The sequence below is a fragment of the Miscanthus floridulus genome, chromosome 5 (assembly GCF_019320115.1).
Source record: "Miscanthus floridulus cultivar M001 chromosome 5, ASM1932011v1, whole genome shotgun sequence".
NCBI lineage: Eukaryota > Viridiplantae > Streptophyta > Magnoliopsida > Poales > Poaceae > Miscanthus > Miscanthus floridulus.
The window spans coordinates 147,136,669-147,163,546 of NC_089584.1; the positions used below are offsets into that span (position 1 = coordinate 147,136,669).

General features: G+C 40.3%; 1 protein-coding gene and 2 long non-coding RNA genes across 9 annotated transcripts; 2 read left to right on the forward strand and 1 right to left on the reverse strand.

Moving 5' to 3' along the window:
* Positions 1–14,331: 14,331 nt before the first annotated feature.
* On the forward strand, positions 14,332–15,511 carry LOC136454041 (uncharacterized). 2 transcript variants are annotated; one of them, XR_010759112.1, is made up of 5 exons: positions 14,332–14,510; positions 14,664–14,739; positions 14,821–14,880; positions 14,998–15,243; positions 15,326–15,511. It is a non-coding gene; the product is annotated as an uncharacterized lncRNA (long non-coding RNA). The 2 variants fall into 2 exon arrangements; XR_010759111.1 differs by lacking the exon at positions 14,332–14,510 and having other exon boundaries at positions 14,532–14,739.
* Positions 15,512–15,597: 86 nt separating this feature from the next.
* On the forward strand, positions 15,598–18,213 carry LOC136454042 (uncharacterized). Its single transcript, XR_010759113.1, has 3 exons — positions 15,598–15,861; positions 16,836–16,887; positions 17,837–18,213. It is a non-coding gene; the product is annotated as an uncharacterized lncRNA (long non-coding RNA).
* A 659-nt stretch (positions 18,214–18,872) lies between these two features.
* LOC136454043 (putative protease Do-like 14) lies at positions 18,873–23,844 on the reverse strand. Of its 6 annotated transcripts, none has more exons than XM_066454594.1 (14): positions 23,736–23,844; positions 23,109–23,217; positions 22,916–23,017; positions 22,707–22,834; positions 22,339–22,617; positions 21,930–22,108; positions 21,083–21,261; positions 20,620–20,700; positions 20,391–20,522; positions 20,187–20,309; positions 19,837–20,108; positions 19,583–19,719; positions 19,321–19,413; positions 18,873–19,208 (listed from the first exon to the last, which is right to left on the reverse strand). In XM_066454594.1, exons 2-10 carry the CDS (start codon positions 23,206–23,208, stop codon positions 20,272–20,274), a joined length of 1,218 nt encoding a protein of 405 aa, XP_066310691.1. In that variant the 5' UTR covers positions 23,209–23,217; positions 23,736–23,844; the 3' UTR covers positions 18,873–19,208; positions 19,321–19,413; positions 19,583–19,719; positions 19,837–20,108; positions 20,187–20,271. The 6 variants fall into 6 exon arrangements, with proteins under 6 accessions (XP_066310691.1, XP_066310690.1, XP_066310688.1 ...); XM_066454593.1 differs by having other exon boundaries at positions 19,837–19,945; positions 23,109–23,224; positions 23,736–23,838; XM_066454591.1 differs by having other exon boundaries at positions 19,837–19,954; positions 23,109–23,224; positions 23,736–23,838.
* Positions 23,845–26,878: the final 3,034 nt, after the last annotated feature.

A 26,878-nucleotide genomic window follows, 5' to 3' on the forward strand; every position in this document is an offset into this window, starting at 1 on the left:
ACCGTGCCAGCGCGATGTCAAAGACGGCCACGACCGCACCTAGAAGCAAACCGAAGATCGCCGGCCATGTAGCTAGGGCGGTGAGTACTGTTCACCGAATTTACAGATTTGTCATTCGGTTTCAAATTCAAATTACTCCCAAATTTGTATAGCAACTCAAAAATCTCCAAAAATAAAAGTTGTTTAAAATCAAAAGTTCTACAACTTTGCTTTTATAACCAACCCCTAATTCTATCTAGATTTTGAAATGATCTTTTAAATTCAAATAGGGGATATTTAACGAATTACGCCTTTATGAATTACTCAAAAATTTTTCTAAACAACTTGAAAAACTCCAAAAACAAACTTTGTATCACTTGCCAAGCTCTACACTTTTGCTTTTGGGCTCAACCCCAAAATATGCTTAGATTTTGAAATAGATTTTTAGGGTAGGGTTTAAATGTTGAAAAGCGGGGTTTTCTGGAAAAATTCAAAATCCAAACAAATATTGAACTTGAGTCAAACAATACAATTCAATATTCATTACACAATTGTAAACTTGTTTTAGTAAATGTACATCAAAGTTTTCACCAAATGCCAAATGCTTTGCAATGCATATGATGACATGTCAGATTTTAATATTTAAACACCCGAGGTGTTACAATCCTTCCCCCTAAAAGAAATCTCGCCCCGAGATTCAAAGCCATAGGGTAAGTAATGGAAAAGGAAATGTGTCGCGAGAACACATACAAAATCTGTTCATAAAACAGCTGAGGTTCCTTTACAAAACACAACTTGTAGCAACCGAGCACAACTAACACTACTCTATTCTATATTAACGCTAGAAATTCTGGAAACTTTTCTAACAAGTAATCTTCTGATTCCCAAGTAGCTTCCTCTTCTGAATGTTGATTCCATTGTATCTTATAGAACTTGATTGTCTGTCTTTGAGTAACACGATCTTTCTGATCTAACACTCGGATAGGATATTCGGAATAAGTTAAATCCGGTTCTAGTTCCACTCCTTCAACTTCAACATTCTGTTCAGGCACTCGGAGACACTTCTTCAATTGAGAAACATGGAACACATCATGCACAGCTACAAGATGTTCAGGTAATTTCAAGCGATATGCCACTTTTTCATACCTCTCCAAAATTTGATATGGTCCAATGTATCGGGGTGCCAACTTTCCTTTAACACCAAAACGGTTAACTCCCTTCATTAGTGATACTTTCAGATATATAAAATCTCCTTTGTTGAATACCAATGGTCTCCATCGTCTATCCGCATAACTCTTTTGGCGGGACTGAGCTATCTTCAGATTACTCTATATTTGCCTAACCTTGTCTTCTGTTTCTTTCACAAGGTCAACTCCAAAGAATCTTCTCTCTCCTGGCTCAGACTAACTCAACGATGTTCTGCACCTACGACCATAGAGTGCTTCAAATGGAGCCATTCTAATGCTTTCCTGATAACTATTGTTGTATGAGAACTCGGCCAAAGGTAAGCATTCATCCCACTTATTGGAATAGTTAAGGACACAACACCTTAACATATCTTCAAGTACTTGATTAACCCTTTCAGTCTATCCATCAGTCTACGGATGATAAGCTGTACTATATAGAAGTTTGGTACCCAATGAAGAATGCAATTGTTTCCAAAAGTTGGAGACAAACTGTGTACCCCTATTTGACACAATAGTCTTGGGTACTCCATAGAGACTCATGATTCTTGCTAAATACATCTTGGCATATTGGATCATAGGATATATTGTCTTGACTGGAAGAAAATGTGCTGACTTAGTGAGTCGATCTACAATAACCCATACTGAGTTAAATCCCTTTGATGTCTTGGGTAGACCAACAATAAAGTCCATACTTATGTCCTCCCACTTCCAAGATGGAATAGGTAATGGTTGTAACTCACCAGCAGACCTCAAATGTATAGCTTTCACCTTTTGACAAGTATCACACTTTGCTATGTATCTAGCAATCTCTATTTTCATTTTAGTCCACCAGAATCTTTGCTTCAAGTCATGGTACATCTTGTTACTTCCCGGATGGATTGATAACCTAGTAGCATGTGCCTCATCTAGAATTGACTGCCGCAACTCGGGAACTTTTGGTACCACCAGGCGATCCTTGAACCACAACACATCTTCATTGTCAATACTAAAGCATTCCGCTTTTCCATTCTTGACTCTTTCCTTAATATGGGCTATACCCTTGTTTTCCTTCTGAGCAGCAATAACTTGATCTCGAATAGTGGCTTCAATAATTATGTTGGTCCAACTTCCTTGTTAAATTACTTCTATATTCAACTTTTCCATTTCTTGACATAAATTCAAACCCATTGTTCTCACTGTCAGACAATTGCAATAACTTTTGCGACTGAGAGCATCTGCAACCACATTTGCTTTACCGGGGTGATAATGGACTTCCAAATCATAATCCTTAATCAGTTCTAACCATCTTCTTTGTCGCATGTTCAACTCTGACTGAGTAAAGATATACTTTAAGCTCTTGTGGTCTGTATACATATGACATATATTACCAAGCAGGTAATGCCGCCAAATCTTCAGAGCATGAACCACAGCTGCTAACTCCAAATCATGAGTTGGATAGTGTTCTTCATGTTGCTTAAGTTGCTGGGACACATAAGCAATGACTCGGCCTTCTTGCATCAACACACATCCAATACCAATACCTGAAGCATCACAATAAACATCAAACGGCTTCTTGATGTCAGGTTGGACTAATACTGGTGCAGTGGTTAACAGTCTCTTCAAAGTCTAGAAAGCCTCCTCACAATTTGATGACCAGACAAACTTAACTTGGTTCTTCAACAATTCAGTTATGGACTTTGATATTTTTGAGAAATCTAGAATAAACCGATGGTAATACCCTGCCAAACCCAAAAAACTCCAAACTTGATGAACTGTGGTTGGCGGTTTCCAATCAAGCACATCCTTCACTTTGCTTGGATCAACTGCAACTCCTTCGGCTGACAAGACATGTCCAAGAAATTGCACTTCCTTAAGCCAAAAATCACACTTGCTGAACTTGGCATATAGTTGATGTTCTCTCAAGCGGGTCAGAACAATTTTGAGATGTTCCGCATGTTCTTTCTTATTCTTGGAATATACTAAAATGTCATCAATAAACACTACTACAAACTTGTCTAGCTCAGGCATGAATACTGAGTTCATTAGATACATGAAATGAGCTGGAGCATTTGTCAAACCAAAAGACATTACCAAGTATTCATATAATCCATATCTTGTGGTAAATGCCGTTTTGGGAATATCTTCAGGCTTTATCTTGATTTGGTGATATCCTGACCTCAAATCTATCTTGGAGAAAACTTTAGCTTCGGCCAATTGATCAAAAAGCAGATCTATCCGAGGTAATGGATACTTATTCTTGATGGTCACTTCATTCAATGGACGATAGTCGACACATAACCTCAAAGTCTCATCTTTCTTTTTCACAAAAATTGCCGGACATCCCCAAGGTGAAGAACTAGGTTGGATAAACCCTTTCTCAATCAATTCTTGTAACTAAGTCTTCAACTAGGCCAATTCCTTAGATGGCATCCTATAAGCTCTCCAAGAAATCAGAGCTGTTCTAGGTTGTAACTCTATATTGAACTGTACATCCCTATCAGGTGGTAGACCGGGTAAATCTTCAGGAAACACATCCAGAAATTCACACACTACCGGAATATCTCTAATCTCTTAGACAGCAGTTGCACAAATCTTGCTCACTGATCTTCTTAGGGTTGGAAGTTGGATAAGAAGTTGAGAATTACTATCAGGCAAACTCACTCTTAAGGTCCTATTCAAAGCATCTATAACAGCCTTATGCTGATACATCCAATTCATTCCCAAGATTACATCTATATCCTGATCCTTAAGGATAATCATGGTAGTGGGAAAAATATGCCCACCTAGGTTTACGGGTACCTGGTATACCATTTCCTTAGTACATAGACGTCCCCCAAAAGATCTATATGGCACACTCTTTTTCTTTTTGAGCTCCTTATGTTGCCGATACTTTGATTCTGAAGCAATTGCAATATTTACTGCCTCATGGTAAGTGACATTGGTGCAAGTGGTCATCATAGTCTGCAACTTGGTATTCAGGCCTCTCATAAACCACCTCTTCTTCTTGGCATCAGTATTGACATGTTCGGATGCATATTGGGACAGATGATTAAATCTTCTCACATACTACATCACGCTTTGATCTCCTTGTTTCAAAGCAAGGAATTCATCTAGCTTCATAGCCATCACTCCTTCAGGAATATAATGGGCTCTGAAGGTTGTACGGAACTCAGCCCAAGTTATTGGAATGCCAGCTGGTTGCATAGCCACTAAGTTTGCCCACCAAGCACTTGCTGCTCCTCTAAGTTGTTGGGCGGCAAACGTAGGTTTCTGATACTCCGTGCATGGGATAAGGTGAAATTTCTGTTCCATGGTTCGAAGCCAGTTATTAGCCTCCAATGGTTCATCTGCCTTGGTGAACACCGGGGGTCTTGTGTTTGTAAAATCAACATATGTAGCCTCCTGTCGGTTATGGTGGCATCCACGGTTTCCGTACATCTAATTCTGATTACTCTGAGCCATCTCATGAAGTAAACGAGAATTTTCAGCTGTCACATTGACAAGTGCAGTTATAGCATCAGCTAAATTGGTTGGAACTGGTGGCGGATCTAGAATACCGTCCTCATCTTGTGAAGTTCCTAGAATAAACGAACCCCGTGTACGACGCATTTGCTCATAACAAACCAAACTTTATTCACATGTCTTTATTGAATTGTATCAAAGCTTACTCTAGACACATTACATAGAGTTTACTAATGTACAAACAAACCCACGAGTACGAAAATAGAACTACATAACTTAAACTAAAGCTACTATTATACAACTCTACTCTTTTCCTCAATTTCCTCAAACTTCAGGCTCGGTATCCATTCCGGAATTATTACCGCCTTCATCATCACTTTCATCAATCATTACTAATTCTTCAGGATCTTCTTCTTCTTCCTCTCCCGATTCATCATCATCGGCAAGGATGACACCGGGGTCCATGGCATCAGCTTGAGGCTCATGATTCGGATTTAGTAGATTGCTAAGCCTATGAACCTCCTCATGTAGATACGTATTATGTTCTTCTAAATCTTCTACATAGAATTCTAGCTCATGAGTTCTAGCTCTAGCTACATTTTTCCTGTGCCAAGCTTCATTTCTTCCTTCCACCGTACGAACTAACATGCTTTCGCAGTTCCTATGCGCGGTGGTGAGCTGCCTCAATTGACCCTGTAATTCTCCTATTTGTATAACATCCAAAGCCCTATCTCTCATAGATTGTGCTAACTCCATAGAAACCCTCAGTATCTCTGCCTGGGGATCAGGCCTAGAGCTGCTACTGCTAGCACCATCATTTCTAGGGGCAAGTTGGTGACAAGGAACTCATTTGGGTCCGGTGGACTTACGGGGCGTCATCTTGGCACGAGTCATACTGTAGGAAGCCAATTTAATCCAAGTAAGACCATTTGATCAAAATCCAAAAAGTAGCTAAGATGGATTACATTCCTCAAACCAGACTCACTACTTAACTCCAGACTAAGAGGTGAAGGAAGTAACAAGTGAATTATTCCTGATGCATGAATCGTTCTTACGAACAAAAACAGCAAAGTTTATAATACACATAAACAACATTTGTTTTTATATAGGGCATAGTATGATTACTACTCCACCACACAAAACCTTTTTAATCCAATAGGGAATGGTGAGAAAGAAATAAGATAAGTCAAAAGCAATTTAGACCAAATTAACAAGTTAAATTTAGTCATCCAAATCATTTTGAAGTTTTTGTAAAACAATACAATAAAAACCTTGTAACGATCGCTCTGATATCATTCTGTGGCAGAACCTCCTAAGTTATAGGGCCCACATGCACCTGTCACTGTCCAATGACTTTTGACATTTATGCATATGTTTCCAATAACTTAAAAAGATTGTCGGGTGTCCTCAGGGAACCCCGAATCATCCACGATTTCCGAGCAGGATCATGTTACAGAGTCATTGCAGTATTACAACATTTATTCAAATATCAAAACTAGAGTAAAAACAGCGGAAGTCTTACGATAACATAGTTTACAAACCAGTTGTTTCAAACCTTACAAACTAAGTTCGATAATTATTACAAACCATAGTAGTAGTGGAGTGGCATAATTAATATAGACATATCACACAAAATAAACATCCTACCCAAGGATCACACATTTACTTCTCATTGTCAGATCGAACGATAGTCATGCAGCATGATCCAAAACAGATCTGCTCATGAGGCTCACCTGCAACAAGGGGTCAACGAACCCTGAGTACAAAAGTACTCAACAAGACTTATCCGAAATATTAACTGATAAACTCAGTAATGCAGGCTCAGGGATTCAAGGTATAACTTTAACAATGATCAAAGTTCTTTTGCGTAAAAGCTCTTTTAACAACATTCTTTATATAGAAAACTTCTCAAGAATTATATACAAAGCTGACACGATCCGCACTGAGATCATGAAACTTCATATCCAACACCTTCACAAGCCTTATTCAAGTTCCGGTTATTAATTCTACGATGATGAACAGTGAGTTGAGTCTCCATAACCGAGGAGCAACGACGATTCGAACCGATTAAGCCCAGCTGGGGATTCCAGACCACACGACATATGTAGGTCCCTGACTCACATATATCAACCTACCCTCGGATCCTCTAAAATAAGAACGGGTCCGCGCCACCCAAGAACACAGTACTCCACCATTCCAGCCTATGGCCACATGGGTACACGTTATTCCCGCCATCTCTCCATTCCCAGTGCGCGAGTAGCCATTCTCGTAATAGAATTGCCAAGTTCAGGCTTACTGGAGTATGTGGTTAGTACTACAAATTCTCACCTCATACAATTCAACAACGGACGTGCCTTAATCGACACAGGCGGAAAGAACCCGCTCACAAGACCTCCATGTCTTGTGGCTCACACACACCGAGTCCGCCCGGTCTAGATTTATTACTCCACATTCCCATATCACATGCTAACAATATTAACCAATGTCCCATTTAAAACTTGCAGGTGGCAGGGGGTCACCTGACTTTCATCGTTCTACGCATAGCTAAGCAAAACTAGGCATATACGAGTTTAAAACTGGTAATATGGTAAATATGGAATAACAAGGGTGGTAATGCACCAATTAGGCTCTTACTTAACTCCTAACCACTTAATGCAGTAACAGAAAGCAAAAGCGAAATTAATTTGTAAAACACAAGGTAGGGTTGTATGCATCCGGGGCTTGCCTTCGTTGACGAAAAAGTCCGGTTCCTGCGACGTTTCACAAGTATTCGATCCGACCTCAACAGATGGATAAACTTCTTCCACGACTTGATTAACTACCACGTGTTCACCTTCGTTCACTACACGTAGTAACAATGCCATGTTCAACATGATGCGGAATACTAAATATGATGCTCGATGATGGATACAAAAATTAATAATTTGAATACAACTTTCCTTCGCGGTACAGTTGCAAGTCAAACAAACTAAATCTTTATCGTAACACACACATCAATTGCCAAGGATCATTATCAACTAATGACCCGAGGTCATCACTCAATCCAAAAGTCCAAACAAAAACCTAAATCATTAAAGGTTACTATTTGCTTTTATGAATTAATTATTTAATTCAAAATTATGAAATAAATCAACTTATTCTAATTGAGCTCAAAATTTTAGTACATGTTCATTACATGTTAACTAAGTGGCAAAACAAATTTCATAATTTTTGGATAAATAAATAAGCCTAGAAAAATCATGGAAATCCATTTATGAATTAATTGAGCAATTTTTACCACATTTAAAAATTACTGAAAACATTATTTCATATTTTTCTTAAATACTATACATCACAGAGAAGTCACTCAAAAATTTTCATAATTTTTGGAGCTCTATATAAATCTACACAAAAATAACAAAAACAGACACTATTCATTCAAATCTGAAAATAGAAAAATTCATTTTGAACGTTGAGTCACTGACATGGTGACCCCACCTGTCATCTTCTACCTCGCGCTTTGACTACGGCGATGATGGCGCTGACCGGCGATATCTCGCCGCCGATGAGTCCAACGGCGACGGCCAAGGTACCTACACCCTCCCCGAGACTAGGCGCATCCATTTTGAGCACAAGCCTGACTAACTATGGACTGGACCGAGCACTACGTCGGCCATGGCGGCCACGACGGCGCGGCTACGCTACGCCGGCGAAATGAAACTGAAAATGGGGAAACAGAGGGCATGGGAAGGTCCAGTAGCTCACCACGAACACGTTGGAGCAAAGAATGGGACCGGATGAGCTACGATGACACGGGTCGACGTTGACAGGGTTCACGGCGGAGCGATCTTCAACGACAGCGATGCTCCGGTAGCTGTGGTGGTCAAAATGAGAAACCAATGGGTCACAAAGCACTACATCATTGCAGCAAAGCCGAAGCAAGACTCGGCAAGGGCAGGGACTCACCGTAGCGCGCTGGCCACGGCGACGCGGGCTCGACGGTGGGGCTGTCGGCCGTGAGGAAGAAAAGCGTCGAACGGCGTTTCCCGATGATGGCAAGTGACCAGGGCTAGTTATTTAGGTGCGCAAGGATGAGACGGAGCTGGGACAAGCTTATCAGCGACGGTGAAGCACTATGGCATCAACACAAGCTCGCCGGAGTTATGGCCGTGGCGTCGAAAAAACAGAGCAAGAGAGCGGAGGCAAACGGCGACGGCCAAGGCTAAGTAGAGCGGCTCAAAAGCGCAAGGAAGCTGCGCTGTGGCCTTCACCGTGCCAGCGCGACATCAAAGACGGCCACGACCACGCCTGGAAGCAAACCGAAGATCGCCGGCCATGTAGCTAGGGCGGTGAGTACTGTTCACCGAATTTACAGATTTGCCATTCGGTTTCAAATTCAAATTACTCCCAAATTTGTATAGCAACTCAAAAATCTCCAAAAATAAAAGTTGTTTAAAATCAAAAGTTCTACAACTTTGCTTTTATAACCAACCCCTAATTCTATCTAGATTTTGAAATGATCTTTTAAATTCAAATAGGGGACATTTAACGAATTACGCCTTTTTGAATTACTCAAAATTTTTCTAAACAACTTGAAAAACTCCAAAAACAAACTTTGTATAACTTGCCAAGCTCTACACTTTTGCTTTTGGGCCCAACCCCAAAATATGCTTAGATTTTGAAATGGATTTTTAGGGTAGGGTTTAAATGTTGAAAAGCGGGGTTTTCTGGAAAAATTCAAAATCCAAACAAATATTGAACTTGAGTCAAACAATACAATTCAATATTCATTACACAATTGTAAACTTGTTTTAGTAAATGTACATCAAAGTTTTCACCAAATGCCAAATGCTTTGCAATGCATATGATGACATGTCAGATTTTAATATTTAAACACCCGAGGTGTTACAGAAAGCCAGCGGCTCGCCACTCGCTCTTCATCTCGCCAGTTCACTCTCTGCCATCTCCTTCCTCCACGAGCGCGGTGACCGGGACACCGTGCAACCGCCGAGCCAAAATCCCCCTCAACCGAGTGCCATTGACTGATTCCTCTGAGCCATAGCACCATCGTGAGCTCCTCCACGTCCTCGACCCCACCGGCATCCCATTTTCGCCTTAGGGAGTGCTCACCGCGAAGGCGGCTCCACCGGGTCGCCATGACCACCACCGGCAGAGCTCGCACGTGGCCGTGCCGCTCGAGCCTCTTACCGTCCACTCTCTCCCTTGCGCTAGGTCCTGTGAGTACTATTGATGCTCGGAGAGTAGGCCACTAGGGCCGTAACGCCGTCGCCTCGCCGGAGCCGGCCAACCTGTGGCCGTGCGCCGCCATGGCTGTCGCCACTTCCTTTAGCCGTGGAAATAGCTTCAATTGAGGGTACCACTAGGTGCGCACGGGTGAGATGAACACATTGGCACCGATGGCCTCGCCGGAGCTGCCATCGGCGATGTGTTACGCCGTCGTCCCTTCTCCCTCCCCTATCTGTCTCTCTGTCGTGCGGGACCCGCGCGTCAGTCGCTGAGCTCAGGCGGGAACCGGCGTGGGCCGCGCCGCTTCTGGGCCGCGCTGGCGTTTGCGGGCGCATGTGTTGTGGGCCGCCGTGTTCTTTCGGGCCGGCCCAGCATTAGGGTTAGGGTTTCAAATTTGTTTTGTTTTATTCTTTTTTACAGATTTGAGTACATATTCAAAATGTGTATCTCTTAATTGCTAGATCCAAATGATGTGGTTCCAATTTTGTTGAGTTCATGATAATGTCTAGTTTATAATAAAAATATAATTTATGCCTTGTTCTGTTATGAAAAATGGAGTTGCTAATTATCTCTTTTAATCATGAAGGAAATAGGGGTAATTATATCTTTTTCTATGTAGCTCCAAATGGCATGAAATTTTTATGGTGTACTACTCATATCATAAATAGCTTGTAGTTAAATTTTCATATATTTTGGACACTGTATGTAGGAGTTAGGAAATTCTCTTGTTTGCATGGATGGATATTGTGGGAATTTTCATAATTTTTCTATAGATCCAGTAAAGGTAAAATTTGGTGAGTACTATTCTTATGCTAAAATGATGCTAGAAAAAATGTAAAATCTGTTGCTTGACACTTTTCATTAGGGTTTTCTAATTATGCTAGAAATAGCCCTGCCATCTGTTTTTTTTTATACAATAAGTTCTGCTTGCCAATTGCTTTGAAATTTTTATGGTAGTCTTTGTGAAGCATGAGATAGCTACTATAATTTTTACGGATTTTTCTGAATAGTTTTACTATATGTTGCTTTAATCGCCTAATTAACTAAATAAATTAGAAAAGGACATTAAATAATTTATTTAGAGGTTGGCACTATACTTTTTTATGTTCCTCTGATCTGTGCAACAAGTTGGTAAACTTGGTTTGGTCCAATTATGCTTTTGCATCATCACTAAATAATTAATTTAGTAAACCTGTCATTTCTGGATAGATTCTATGTTTACCTTAATTCGGTTTGGTTAACGTAAGAATCATGCTTTGATGTTTATAAATGATTTGTAGAGAATTTCATAAGCTTTCCAGAATGTCCTCTTGCAACTCATTTGAATTTATAGAACTCTTGTTGTGATCAAATTAAAGAACCGCTCGTTTGCATGTGAAACTTTAACTGTTGATTTAAGTATGCCTTTACTATTTTTGGCCTAGTATTACAACTTGACCTTATGCAAGTCTTAAATTTGGCACAACAATCGCTCTCAAGTAGTTAGAGCAACTCCAAGAGATTTGTCATCCGGTCATGTATAGTCCCATTTAGATAATTTGGTGTAAAACAAGCCTCCAACAGATTATCTATCTCGCTTTGTAAAAATAGCCACGAGCTATTCCTTGAGTCTCGCTTGTCATAGGCCCCGTTCGCTGGTCTACAACTTGGCTGAAACTAGCTGGAAAACACTGTTCCGGCTGAATTGTTATGACAGAAAAACACTGTTCCAGCTGAAAAAAGAAACCGAACAAGCCGAATATGGAGTAAGCCGAACAGGGCCTATGGGCAGATGGGCAAGACAGGATGCACCTCATCATCATCACGGAATGCCACCCCTAGGGATCCAGGCATCCAGCCAGGGGCGGAGCAGCACTTCGAGGGGTTAATCAATAGAGATTTAGAACAAATGTCGAAGATTAATGGTGAAATCACGTTTTTTCTACGGTAAATACAAAGCAAAATCACTCTCACGCATGCCGACTTCATCTCTATGCCGCCGGCGCCGCGCTACTGCATAGCGCGCCCGTGCGCATGTCAGGGCGGCGGATCTCTTTTCTTTGCACCCCACAATCGACTCTGTGGCCACATCGAGCTTCGACGAGCAAGCAGTGCGTACTACATCAGCTGCCGCCAAGCGACATGGTCCCAAGGAAGTGCACATGTTCGAGTGGAGCTCTGGTGCTTCCGCAACGTTTTAGCTCAGGCCTCAGGCTTTGGAAGATGGTCTGTGACGAGGTGCTCGACGGCCGGCCATCTCGTCCGTAGTGGCGTAGAGAAGCTGGAGGCAGATGGCGTCGCAAACATGGAGCTATCGCCGTCGCGAACACAAACGTCATCGATCTGCTCACGCTCGACCCGCACAAGCACACTGCGGCGGCGGCCTATTCTCGCAGTGAGGCATGACGCTTCGACGAGAAGCAAGGCATGCCATGAAGGTGTTCGACGGTGTGCTCCAAAGTGATGCCGTTGCACTTCAATGTAGGCCTGATGACTAGCGATAGGTTAGAAAACAAATAACGAGCTGGTTTTAGAAAAGCTGCTGCAGAACTTTCATACTTCGACAAGCTAAGTTGTTTTGGAGAGCCAGTTTACCTATCCAAATTTATCTATGCTCTTAGAGTTGCTCTTACCGAGACATGGCACAGCTGAATGGTCATCTGCCAACCCATGATAGATGCGTGTCCATGTGTAACTACACTACAACAAACCGACCATTTTGACATTTTCACCATGACAAAGAGTGAGAACAACATTAAATCATCTAGTTTATGACATTAACCTTCCGGCCTTTCTACTTAATGACGTAGAAAAAATTATTGACACAAAAAATGTCATGATGCATGTCGCCATGCTCTTATGACAATACTTGCTATGTCATAGCGGTTAATTTGCAATGTCATAAACCTACGACACCCATTATATGTCACAAAAAAAATTTATTTATTATTTAAAATATCCTTGCCACGTTAGCTGAGCCTGTGATAAAAAATTTATGTCACAAAAACTTTTGTTGCATTTTTTTAAATATGTTTGCTACGTTGGCGCCATGTGGCCAGCGTGTCCATATAATTTTTAGTTGATGACTTTTCCATTAGACATGAATGAATAAACGAATAAAACGAAAGTTATAGATCTCGATGAGGTCTAAAAATTTGTAGTTGCCGACTCTTTTCATTTAAAATCAATTACTATCCCAAGATTGTGTTTGTAGTTCTCATAATTTGAAATTCAAAATTTTGAATTCTTCAATTGAACTTGGACGAAGAAATGACCAAAATCAAAGTTGTCAATTTTGATGAGGTCTATAAATTTCTAGTTGACGACTTTTCCATTTGAAATCATTTACTATTCCAAAATTTAGTTCGAAGTTCTTATATTTTGAAATTTAAATTTCATATTGTTCAAACAAAGTCAGATGAAGAAATGACCAAAAGAAAAGTTTTAGATCTCGATTAGTTCTATAACTTTGTTGTTGATGACTTTTCATTTGAAATCACTTACTCTCCTAAAATTTTGTTCGGAGTTCTCAATTTTTGAATTTTGAAATTTGAATTTTCTAAACAAATTTGGATGAAGAAATGACCAAAATAAAAGTTGTATATCTAGATGATTTATACAACTTTATAGCTGATGACTTTTTCATTTGAAATCATTTACTGTCCCAAGATTGTATTCGAAGTTCTTATATTTTGAAATTCAAATTCGAATTATTCAAACAAACTCGGATAGAATGAGCAAAACAAAAGTTGTAGATCTCGATTAGTTCTACAACTTTCTTTTTAATGACTTTTCAATTTAAAATTATATACGGTCCCATAAATTTGTTTGAAGTTCTCATATTTTGAAATTCAAATTTTGAATTGTCCAAACGAACTCGTATGGAGAAACAACCAAAACCAAAGTTGTAAAATGTCAATGAGATCTACAATGTTTTTGTCGATGACTTTTTCATTTGAAGTCATTTATGTTCCTACATTAAAGTCTAAAGTTCTCGTATATTGAAATTCAATTTTTCGAATTGTTGCCCCAAATTCTAAGCCTATTCCAATCCTTGGCCCATTCTCATCCTTACCTATTGCATATTTTTTCTATTCAAGTAAATTTACCTAAACAAGCCCGAACGGCTCCTCCGACAGAACCAACGTCCACGTCGCGCGGAATTCCTCCCACCGTCGGATCTGCCATTCAATGGATGAGATTTGTTGAATTAGATTTTACAGGGATCAGCTTCTTCAGCTTTTACTTGCCACCTGCAACTTTTCATCAGCTTCTATTTATCTTGCTGGGCTCCTAATGAGAATCCAGGAAAACAAAATAAATATCCAACTCATGATTCTCCTTCCCGACCCTTCTCAAAAAAATCTCGCCTCCTCCCGTACAGGTTGCCTCACCGCTTCCTCTCTCTCGCTCCCGTCTCCCTCCTCCCCCGATGCGGGTGGAGTGCCGGCGCTCGCGGCACGCGGTGCAGCGGCCAGCCCCGTGAGGCCTGCTGGTGGCCGTCCCCGGTCACGGAGCGGCGCGGGTCGGCCTCGCCGGTGGCCGCGGCGGCGGATCCCCATGCGCTGCCTCCTCCTGGCGGTTTGTAGCCACTCCACAAAACCCTAGGTGCCTCCTCCGGCGGTTGCGGCGAGGCTCACGGCTGTATCTCACCGAGGCTGTGCTCGTGGGCGTCCCCAGTGCTGCCTCCTCCCACTGGTAAGAAACCCTACCTGCCTCTTCGGCGGTGGCTCCGAAGCTCACGACAGCAGGCAGCAGCAGCCACGTGCGGGGGCTGGCCTTTTGGGATGCCCCTGTTCCAGGGATTTCTTTGGTATTTCTTTTTAAAATTTTGGGTGAATCGATGTATAGTATATGGAGGCCAATCCATTCCCTTGGCAGGAGATGTTTCCAAGAGACTGATGTTCAATCTATGACATATCGATAGGTAAGCTGTGAGTCAATTTTTGATCGATTCTTCTCGTTCTCGATTCTGATAAATATGCATGTGTAAATCTTCCACTTGCAGGTCGTTCATACATGGGGAACTGCATACTCAATAGCGGCTGAGGCCATCGGCTGCTGGCAGGTAAAGATAGGCTTACATTTGGCCCTTTCGGTGTGGTTTACTTTTATTTATAGATAGATTTCCTATAATGTGTGGCTCCTTCTTGATCTTTTGTTGGATTCCCATTTTTCCCTGTAGAGTGCACGTCGTCATCTACCAGGTTTATAGGGACAGGCTAAACAAAAAAAACAGGCAATTAGTGACTCCCTCTTTTGTGCGCCAATAGTTCAACTTAAATTTCTGGACAAAGCACTTTGTAGGTCCCTGCAGGTGTGAGATTGGTACATGTATATTTCCTCGCACTATGGATGGCCACGTAGTAATAGACACATGATGAGAATTTATTGCTGCTCCTTGCTATGCTTCTTGCCAACAATTTGTAAGGTAAAGTACATCTACTTGATTTTAAAATCCTTTTATGAGTCTACTATAATGATGGTTACATTCTTTCATGATTCTATGACAGGTATACTGCTTTCTTAGATGTAGCCTTTGCTACTTGGTGAAATAAAGAAAGGCATCTCTTCCTCTAATGGTAATTAAACATACTGCTTGCTCAGAAATTAGTGAGCCTATAGGTGCCACACAGAGCTACGTGACCCCATGTATTATATATTCTAATATAATTAGCTACCATTGCCAATTTTGTGAGCAGGTATGTGATCAGAAGTAAATTAACGGGCCTCCTCACTAATATATTCGAGTATGCTGATGTAGTTATGCATCTACAGGTGCCTCTCCAAAACATAGTTATCGACACCAAATATATGATATATCCATCAACAAGGGCTGGTCTGTTGGCCTTACCTTGCTGTTGGACATTCTTTGAGATTTCTAATTTTTGGGTTAACCATACAATCTGGCTCGTGGCAAGTCAATGTATCTGGATTTTGTGTGCTCATGGTTGGAGAACTAAATAAGCTGCAGTTACAGGTTATGAAGTTCAGGCCGACAATGGGTCCAGCAAAGGTGTGCATGGGGATTGAAATGATGCCATGTCAGGTGCTCGTCTTGGTTCCCAAAGTTGCATTTCTTTTTCACCTTTGTGATGCAGAACTGCCAACTAGCCTAGTGGTTAGAGTACCTGAGTAGCACCCAGCAGACCTGGGTTCAACTCCCCGTGGGAGCGAATTTAAACAGATCTACATTATTAAAAAAATAAAAAAGGCTGGGGTTTCCCTTGCTGACTTCGGTCAAAAAACAAGCATTATCTAAGTAGTGGATGCTTCCTGCACTTTTAGTTGCATTGTTTCTCTTGATGTTTACTTCAGTTTCTACATATATTATGATTTAGGAATATCTCAAGCTGCTGACTGAGTTGTGCGGATCGTTAATGGAATGATTTATACTTCTCCGCCTTTGTTTCCAACCAGAAATTTAGATGAATACTGATGTCAGTTTTTGCGCTACCTTTCCTTCTTATGATTACTGGAACTATGCAGCTTGCGTATGCAGGGTGGTGCGACTTTCGCGCTACCTTTCCATCTTTTGATCACTGGAATAATGCAACTTGCTGTAGGTTGACATTTTTTTTAGATGGCACTTTCTTTGTTCACTTGGACACCATAACAATAACAAAAAAAAAAGTTTTGTCACAACATATGCAAGTGTGTTTCTTCTATGAGTATGGTAAACAATGCCAGTATTAATTGTACTTACAGTATCCACTATTTTTTACCCCTATTGGTTCTTCTCTTTGAAGCTTTTTGTATAGATTTTAGGCCCTTTCTGCAGTTCATGTTTCTCCTTTTTCCAATAAAAAAGAATTAGCCGTTGTTCGGTTTAGCTGCAATGCTAACTTGGAACGATTCCCACTCAAAATGTTTGCCTAATTTACATAATCTTAGATGACCTAAAATAAATCCTGCCCACATTGCTAGCTAGCCAAACAGGCCCTTAAGAATTTTCTCCACCTACTATGCCTTACCTGACAGATCTTGGGGTTAACCTTCGTTTCTTTGTTTGCAAAATATCAGGGAGTAGTGGATGGAGCTCTTTCTGTGAATTGTTGATTTTAGAATGTACCAGGTAATACAAGCCATCCATACTTACTTTTCCACTTATTTACTTACTTTTCCACTTATTATTTTCTGGTGTTTCTGTCCTTCTACTAAAATGATATCTGTTGTTGCAACTTGATATGGGTCAGCCTACATATGACTGCAGGATTGCATGACATTTAGTCACTGTACTATCGGAAACACAAAAATGTGGAGTTGTAGTGGAGGTTGCTGCTATAGATTAGCACGCATTTTGTAGGCCTTCCCTTGGTGTATTACTGATTGAGTAGAGTACTATATTCAGATATATGATTCTACCATAAATGCTCCATCTCTGATCAGTATATGTGATTTTCAAATACATAATTTTATAACATAAAGTTCACACTTAGTTCAGGTTAACCATACTCTATTTTTACTTCAGGATTTTAGTTGCAGACCATATTAGAATTTTGGTTTATTACTTTTACTGAAGCGGCATCTTTTTTTTTAAATTGTTTGCCCAACAATACAAATACCAGTGTTGTTTAAACACCAGTTAGGTACATCCAAACCATTCTAATTATGGCCTAATTAAGATGACTTGTTGAAAAAACTGACTTATGCGTTCCAATAATTTCTCCACCTGTCGTGGAACGTACGATATTTTCCCAGTAATTTTAGAAAAATGAGTGAGAAAGTATGCAGCATATATTGTTTCGGATACTCAGTATTTTTTTTTCCAATATTTACCTGTACAACATATAATGCGTTTGTCAACCTTAGAGCACGCTCTTGATTTTAATTCATCACTGCCAATTGCAAACCTAGGTTTACTCAACCTTGATGCCTTCTGTGCAACAAAAATATGAAATATGCCTAGCCTAAAATTATGTGGTTGTAGATTAACTCTACTTTGAATAACATAGAGTAGGATGTCCATTTCTAGATTGCTCTTGAATATCTGAGATGATGGATAGTTTGTTCATGACTTACAGTGGACACCTAAGGAAGGGGAAACCGGACAGCGTTTTTTCAGGATGGACAAGGTGTTAGCTTCCTATGCTACAAAACTCTCAGATTGTTGCCATCTGAAACTTTTTTACGAAAGATTTTTTTCTCTTATTATTGTCTATTGGACGCCGACAATACATGTTCTAGGTATTTGCATGTAACTCGCTTTTCTTTTCGGACCTATGAGCTCTGATTGTTGCTAGGCAAGCAGATGGAGAAATGGTGGCAGCAAGGACAGCCAGATAGGACAGTATGATGAGTTCTTATTTAACCCAACCACTTCAATTGTGTAATTCTTCTTGGCAGACATGATAAAATGTAGGAATGGATTTATTTTTTCGTTCATTTAATATGTCTTCATTGCTTAGACACAAATGACATGCTCTATTGTGCCACCATTGGTGTTGCATTTCTGTAATAATATAATCCTGTTTCTCAGTTAACCTTTGCTGAACAAACGTGCATTGCTAAACATAGTGTATGCACTGGCCTTGATTATTTCTTATGTCATTGTAAGGTTTAGTTCTTAGACTACTGGATAAAGGAGAGGGACACAGAGCGCGCGAATGCGCGCGCCTTTCTACTAGTAAGGTACATTGTGAAAGTTCAAACAGACTCGAATGAATAAACGGCCAAAACAAAAGTCTAAAAATCTGTAGTCGATGAATTTTCCATTTAAAATCAATTACTGTCCCAAGATTGTGTTTGATGTGTGAAGGAGAAGAAGACACCTCTGGTTGGAGAAATGGATGATTTTACGTTTGCGTCACTTGATTGTTGGACTCCGGGATTTGTTTATCCAAAACCGTCCGGTTCGTTTTATCCTAGAACGATATTGTATTACTTCTATACAAATCTTCATGAGGGTTATATTTTTGTAATTTTTATAAATAAAGGTATTAAAAAAATTAAAACTTTAGCCACGCCATACAACCGAGTACTCCACGTCAGTATCGTCGCTACATCATGATGGCTAAAGTAGAAATCGAGGATAACTAACTGTACATAAGACCACCCATCATCTGTAATTAGCAATAATAACGTAGCGAAGCAATTGTCCACGAGATTCTTGGGTACAACTAGTGTGTGTTGCACACTGAACAAACTCTTCTATTATATATTTATATATAAAACAAAATAGCTTAATGTCTTCGATTCAGAAACAAGCTCAAGCAGGTTCATCAACACAAATATATACAGTACTCCTTTCCATTGACGATTTTAACTTTGGGGCGGCTGCGTTTGCCTCGCCTTTGAACACGTGTCTCACCCACCATGCCAGCAAGCTCAGCAGGGCACCAAAATGCCTTGGGCACAGGCCAACTGCGATCCAACAATTTGCACACGATGTAATGTCTGTGGCAGAAGAACAATTTGCACACGATGTAATGTCTGGCAGAAGTTCAAGCATGCGCGACATTGAAACTTCACAATATGAATATGATGATGTATTTCAAATTCAGAATACCTGTTTGAACGAACACTCTTGTCTCCAAAAATAGTCCAGTCAAGCAGGGCAGCAGATTGATAATAACTAGCATGGCCTACTTCAGGAACAGACCTGTCAAACGTATCAAAGGATGGATTTAACCAAAAATCATGGTTGAAGCAACCTGTTTTAACAAGATTCTAAAACGAATTGTTCACACTAGTCTTGCAGCCAAGTGCAAGCTCTAAGCCTGAACATGTTAAAAAAAGCCACTTAATTCCAGAAGGAAATCCAAACATACCGCTTTGTCTTAAAATATGCCAAGACATCAAGAATCACATCCCATGATAGGTACGGAGGTCTAGTTCTTTGCATGTCATAGAAGCTCATGCCAATAAATTGCCCGTCAAGATCAACGACAGGCCCTCCAATAACAGCCTAACCAGGTGGACATGGACAGGTTGTCATTTGTAATGCCAAACAGATATGTAACTTAACTACAACCATGTAAATAAAAGCAACAAAAAAAAGGAAAATAGTAATCAACAGCAGTACCTTGGTGATTTTACATGTGGAGTACTGTAGCAACTTGCAATTCAATTCCCCAGCCTGTTCATATGTATTCCTCTTGCAGCCATTAATATGCCTGATTTTATGCAGTGCCCTACAGATACTAATTAACGAAGATGATTATGCCTCCGATGTTCAATATCTATTGGATGTGGAGAACAGAAATCCTTGACACTGACTAGAGCAACATTGTAATGTAAATTATAATGTTGTAATGTCCCTTCTCTGATATGTTTGGTTGGAAGCAACACTTTAATCTGTAAAATGGTGTAGTAAACTTAAGCAGTACCATACTACAAGAATAAGGATCAATAAGAGTAGTTAGTAGCACCAACCCTTAAGTCTTCAAGAATCTTCTTGTCATCAACAAAATCTGACAGTAAGCTAGCTGACGTCAGAATACTTGTATATCCATTCCATTCAATAAAAAAACCGTGCATGCAAAAATCCTTTTTTCCCTGCATATCACATTGGCTATTAGTTAGTGATAAACAAATATAAATATGAAACAGTTAAATAGCACATTATTGTAAAATCACCATAGCATGAAGCAAGTGCAACAACGTTTTGAGATATGTTACAAGAAACTGTTTCGCTGAGTTCACTCCAGACACCACTGCCATATTTGTCGCCAAAAGTATCTTCAAAAGTATTGACTAAAATCATGCCATCTGCTTGAAGATACATAGTACAATTAGCTGACAAAGGTGCGGCATAGCTGTAAAAAGAACATATGAAAAGTCAGAAATTTCACAACTGTTGACTCACCAGACATATCTATTGGTGGCTTTGGATGACCTGAGAAGTCTAAATCCTCAAATGGATCATCAATAAGAACATCACTATTTCCTGGTGCAGTAAAGTCAAGTTATTGGAACTGACATTTGCTAATACTGACTAGTGATTATCATGTAATAATCACCACAAAACTCAGTACATAATATCCAATTGTAAATTTTAGAATCTGATGACAGCCTGAGTGACAAATCAGAAGTGGTTCTGCATGAAAATACCCAGAAACAAAGTGTAACAGTGTTACTGGATTAACACTAACATATGAAAGTATCAAAGTATAACTGTAAGAGGCGGTACTTATTATGAATTACAAATGTAAAACCATTTGATCCGTGACACAAGTCACCGAATTAATGAAACATGATATGGCACACTGTAGCTGCTCAAATAAAGCTGTAAAAACCATGTGCAGAAATAAAAGGAAGAACCAGCAGACCAGAAATCAATGACTTGGTTGTCTTTCCTCCACTACTGCAAGTTCTTTTCTTCTCCAAGCTTCTTGCGAGATCAGTCCTCTTAATATTCAAGCTTGTGACATCATCAGTTCTTTTATTCTTCTTCAAGCATCTTGTTAGATCAGCACCACTGTTCTCAAGTACCAGTGTCTCACCAGTACTGAAGCAATTTTGTTTTTTTTTAAGAAAAGGCAAAAATGTGGGTCAAAACCAGTAAACCAACACTGCAAAATCATCACACCTATTAATTCAAGTGCCCTAATAAAGGTTTTATGTCAAGGATGATGGATCTTGACCTAACACAAGCTTTAGTATGAGGCCCAGAATCAACTTAAAAGCTAAACTAACAAAAAAAGTGAAACACCAACTTTGGATTTTCAGTAGGGCCAACCGACCAGGGGCTAAAAATGGTAGCCCAATAAGCTCATTTCATTGCTCTACTATGGCCCTGGCTTATGGTCTCGCCTGATCTATTTTAGTTTTGTTGCACAAAACTGTATTTAGGAACCTGACAAGTTGCTGCATTTATAATGTATGTCACCAAGTAAAGAGTGTTCCCTCTCAAAACTTGATGCCAAAAAAAAAAACTACGAAAGTAACATCAAGTAACTGTTTTCAAAAAAAGGAACATCAAGTAACGATCTAAATTATTGCCGCCTCCCACCACCCAACCACCACCAAACACACGGACACACAAGTTGTTTGGAATACAAAACAGCTCACCTTTTATGTCATGACGAGGAGGGGGGCTAAATTGGGATATGAAAGAGAGGGTGAACCAACAATGGTCAAACATACAAAATGAAGTTAGAGTTAAAAAAGGCATACCTGCACGCCTTCAAGTTCTGTAACCGTTCAAGAAATTCACTCCTCAGAAATATTCGAAAATGCTCCAACCGTTCAAAGATTATGCTTGTTGGCAGGAACACAGTTCTTTCTTTAACAAAAAAAAGGTTCATGCCAACAAGGTTCCCTTCTGTATTGAAAAGTGGGTCACCTTCCCAACCCTGGCACACAAAAAAGGTTACAGGAGCAAAACAATGGAGTTGTATGGAACAAGAGTTATTTAGGGAAAGAAAAAGGAAGCACATTCCTATTGCCTTGCCCCTGAGATACACTTTACTGCATATAGGAACAGAAACAAATTAAAATAACCCTATCATAATTCGACTGTGCCTCAGAGACTGTATATAGGAGAAACACATTAAAATTAAATTATATCATAATGCAAGTGTACCTCACAAATTTTACAAGTGGACAGCATAAGCTCTTCACTATCTTCAGATTCTCTTGAATCGCGGGTCAGTATCCCACCAGTAGCCACTAATTTGCCAGAGATGCCACGCCCTAAAGCTACTACCTTTGTACATGGAAGAAATTCCATGTCCACCACATGAGTGAGACGTACAGCATGAACATCAAGGCAGGATGTGACATTGACAATAGCAAGGCCATAATCTAAATCATATTTCCCCAAAAATCCTGTGACAACACTGCCTTCATAGCGCACTTCAACCTATATTGATAAATAAAAAACAAGAAATTGATCGAGATTATATTAACTAAATAATCATTTTTTACTAAAGGATGAATTGCAGCGCAAACCTTCAAGTTAGCAGGGTGTTTTGTTTTATCATTTAAAGCTCTAACCAAACTTGCTGAAGTCAGAAACCTTGTAACACACCCCTGGCATTCTATAGCTATTCCCGAGCATGCAAATAACACAGAGCTTCCTACACAACATTGCGATTTGAATCATGTATACGGCAATGTAGATATATATTCAGAAAACTAAGAGCAGCATAAATAATCACCACAGAGTATAGCAACTGAGACAACACTTTCAGACAAATTTGATGCAACTTCTTCACTGAGCTCACTCCAGACATCTTGTATTGAGTCCTGATGAATATCGCCTAGTTAAAGAAACATGAAACAGCACAACTGTGAATGTTCACATAAATAAAGATGTAAAAAAACATGTGCAGAAATGAGGAAGAAGCAGACCTGGATTCAATGACTCTGCTGTCTCTCTGTCATCATTGCAAGTTCTTTTATTCTTCTTTGACCTTCTTATGCGATGGCCACCACCCGCTCTAATCAACATCGTCCAATACTGTTTTCTAAAGAAAACTGTGGGTTAATACCAGTAAAGCAATGCCATAAAACCATCAGACCCTCTAATAAGGTCTATGAATGCAGGGTTTTTTACAAGGTTGATGGGCCTTGACCTAACATAAGCTGCAGCGGCCCAAAATCAATTTTGATGAAGCCAAACCATCATACTTATCCCTTTCCTCCACTGGATCATGTGTAAACTGTAAAGCGTTCTCTAATATTCATTAATCTTGATCATTACAATGATAGAGTGAACTCAGTCCAAATAGTCCCTTTAGGGGATAATAACTTGTCCATCCAAAAGGACCCAAGGGGATGCAAACGTGTAGGGAAATTTCGAAACAAAAATCAACGTGCTCAGAGCGGACTCGTATAGGACATGGGTGTACACATGTACACCCGACAAATTTTGGTATAATACATGTATATACTTTTAATTGTTCCATAGATCCAAGTATAAGCAGTTTGCATTAGGGTTTGAGTGCTCGTTTTCGAACAGCAGGAAGGAAGAGATACCTAGGGGTGGGGGCGCCGCTCGCCCTTCGCCGGCAAAGAGACCAGCGCATGCGCATGGCGCCGCCGCTCGCCGCTAGGAAAGAAAGGCCACGGGTGCTGTTGGGGGCGCTCCTCTTTCTTTCTTTTTGCCAAGTTGCGCAGCCCACCCCACCTAACAAGAAGAAGTAGAAGCCCATGAATGTTTTTGTTGATCCCACGGCCCAGCTGATCCATAGCAGCCCATGTTTTTTTATATTTTTGTATGTACTTTTTTATTAATTAATTCAATTTTATCCCTACAAATGGAGGAGATATACTTCTATCACCAATCTATCTATATTATAAAAAATAAAGATTTAAGAAATACTTCTTACCCAATTAGTTCATGGCCACCTCTTAGCTTACTGCTTACCCTTTCGATGCTCTTTGAACACGGATCTAACACCTGAACTGAAAATCATCTGGTCATACATGATGGAGCTCACAAGAGAGAAGAGTGAGGATGGAGATGGAGCTGACTTGTCTCCCCACATGTCAGGCATACATGTATGGGTTTAGAGCTGCTTGAATTGGTTATGAGTCCCAAACATTGATTAAGGACCTAAATGAGTGTTTTAAGAGTTTGAGGACCGAAATGACACATCTGAACAAGTTTGAGAATTGCCAAGCTAGGGTCACACAACAGCCATATAGTATAGTTGTGACACGATCTTTCGGAAGGTACATGTAAGTCCATTTGTGAAAATATCAACGTTGACGATCCTAGATTTCCAATCAAAATGATTCAAACTCTTGCAAACGCTATACCATAACTCCATTAGTTATATTAGTATATTGTCCGTACTAACGCTACCGTGGCATCTAGAAAAAATAAATCTTAAAACTAAAATAAATCATAAAACTAAAAAACTAAATCAACAGATAGACACAAATTCACAAACATTCATGTCTAAGTCATCCATGTGTGTACTTCAATAGATAGATGTATGAGCTAGAAAAAAAAACAGTAACAATAGCAAAGCTACATATACTCCTATATATGACTCTCTACCAAAGGCACGTATTGTACACGCTCTTTCTGTAACTGTCTTGTCTCCCCTGTCGTCCCTTGAACAGCTAATGATGCTTTCTCCCTAGATGTCCCTCTTGAACAGCTATTCCCCATTTCAGATTGTTCTCTTTTGATCCTCTCACTTCATAAGCAAGGCAACATCCTCGCTTCAGGAGCACGCAGACAACCTACATAAGGATGCAGTTCGAGTACATTAATAAAAATGCTGGAGGGGAGTTTCCAATTTCTTCAACACAAGCAAGAGCAAAGGAAGATGGCCACGATAAATCCCTAGGTCAAACAGCACGAAGCGCACAGAGGAGAATTTTTTTATTTTTAACACTTTTTAAACTAATTTTAAATGTAACACTATTTTTAAAAAAAAAACTAACACTTTTGGCCGCGCCTATTTCAGTGGCGCGGCGAAACGCCTGTGCCGTGCCATGTATGGTGGCGCGGCGAGAGGGATGACGTGGCGACGACCGAGGCGCTGACTGGTGACGTGGCAGGGTCTGCCGCGCCAACGATCTTGGCACGGCAGTGACGCGCCCTGATCGGTGGCGCGACAGAGTCGGCTAAAGGCCTGCGGCCTAGTCCCGCCTGCCTGTCGTGCCTGGCCGCCGCGCCTTCGCGCCCGCCGCCCCGCCTGCCCACCACTCCCAAGTGCTGTCGGCTCCCGGCCCTCTGTTGCCGCCTCCCTCCCTCCCTTTCCTTCCATTCCCTGGCCGCCTCCCTCCCTCCTCGGTCTCGTTCAAGGTAATGACGTACTTTTTATTTTCGTTTGAATGGTGGATTGAAATATTATGAATGGGAGTTAAGGTTAGGAGAAAAATTATGTTTGAGAACTATGGGCTATGGTTTGGAGGAAGATATTAGTTTGATTTTGTCGATGTTAAGGTTAATTATTTAGTTAGAAGTATGTTTACCATGTATATTTTTGTTGCTATAAGTGTTGGTTATATTATTTGAGTTGCAATGCAAATGATTATATTTTATATTAATTTGCGTTGTTTTGATTGATGTTTAATTTGAACCATTTTTTTCAAGAGCAGTTGTGGCGAAAACGGGGTCGTCCTAGAGAACTGTACCCCGACGAGTCTAGCAAAGATGCCCCCGTCCCTCCTGACCTCCATGTCCCTAACTGTGATTGTGGTCGTCCGGCCGACGTGTTTCAATCGAGACATTCGGACACAGCAGCTCGTTGCTTCTACACATGCAGTCGTTTTAATGTAAGTAATTGTTTCCGTATGTTTTTTTCTTCATTTGTATTACTAGGTTACTAATATTTTGTTGGAATTTTGTTGTGTAGGCACATGAGAGGTGCTTTTTTTCAGTGGATTGACGGTGCAGACAAGTTTGACCCTAAGTACCTCTTTTTCAATGATTGGTGGAGAGGGCGACATCCATGAGAGCACTTCAAGTGGTGGGTTCCACCTCTCCCTAACCCCCCCTCCAATGATGGCTAAGGAGAAGCACTTAGCCGCAGTTAGACAACTCGAGGAACCTTCTCTGTGCGATTGCGGAGATCGAGCTGTGATAAACCCTGAGAATGCGTTGGAGTTTATGTATCCAAACAAGCATGAAGTAAGTGCAAAGTGTATGTGTTGAAATATTGAGCTATATGTGTTCATGTACTAATGTCACCTTATTTAGGTGTTTTCAATGGCGAAGTGTTGTTTCAAGGAGTGGTTGTATGGTCATAAGAACCAATGTCCGAAAGAACCGCCAAAGGTTAAGAAAAAGAAGAAAGAAAGGGTAATTTACAAAGCACCTCCTGTCATGTACGAATGTGGTGTTAAATCCAACTATGGCCTAGTCCCTTCGGAGCTTGGAATAGGCTATTATTTGCGGCCATATGGTTGACTATGATGAGATTGGTTATTTTTGTGGTAAATATGAAATCGTATTTTGTTTATTTTGCTAAGACATATAAGATATAATTTTTCGTTTAAACATAGCACTAGGAAATACAGGTGGGAATGTTATGATGGTCAAGCTAAGTTCTTGGATGAACTGAAGGAGAGGTAAGCAATTACACGGAAGAGGGGATATCGACCTGACTATGTCAATCTATTCGTTAAACATCATAAAGACAAGATACGTGAGTTTGCTA

What these genes read in the sequence shown, in the direction of transcription:
- LOC136454043 (XM_066454593.1), bottom strand. Translation starts at nt 23,791, where the DNA reads ATGCGCATGCGCTGGTCTCTTTGCCGGCGAAGGGCGAGCGGCGCCCCC. An exon ending in AGCAGAGTCATTGAATCCAG is followed by an intron (nt 23,018 to 23,108) that starts GTCTGCTTCTTC and finishes TTCTTTAACTAG; the next exon opens with GCGATATTCATCAGGACTCA. An exon ending in AACCAAGTCATTGATTTCTG is followed by an intron (nt 20,701 to 21,082) that starts GTCTGCTGGTTC and finishes TTACTGCACCAG; the next exon opens with GAAATAGTGATGTTCTTATT.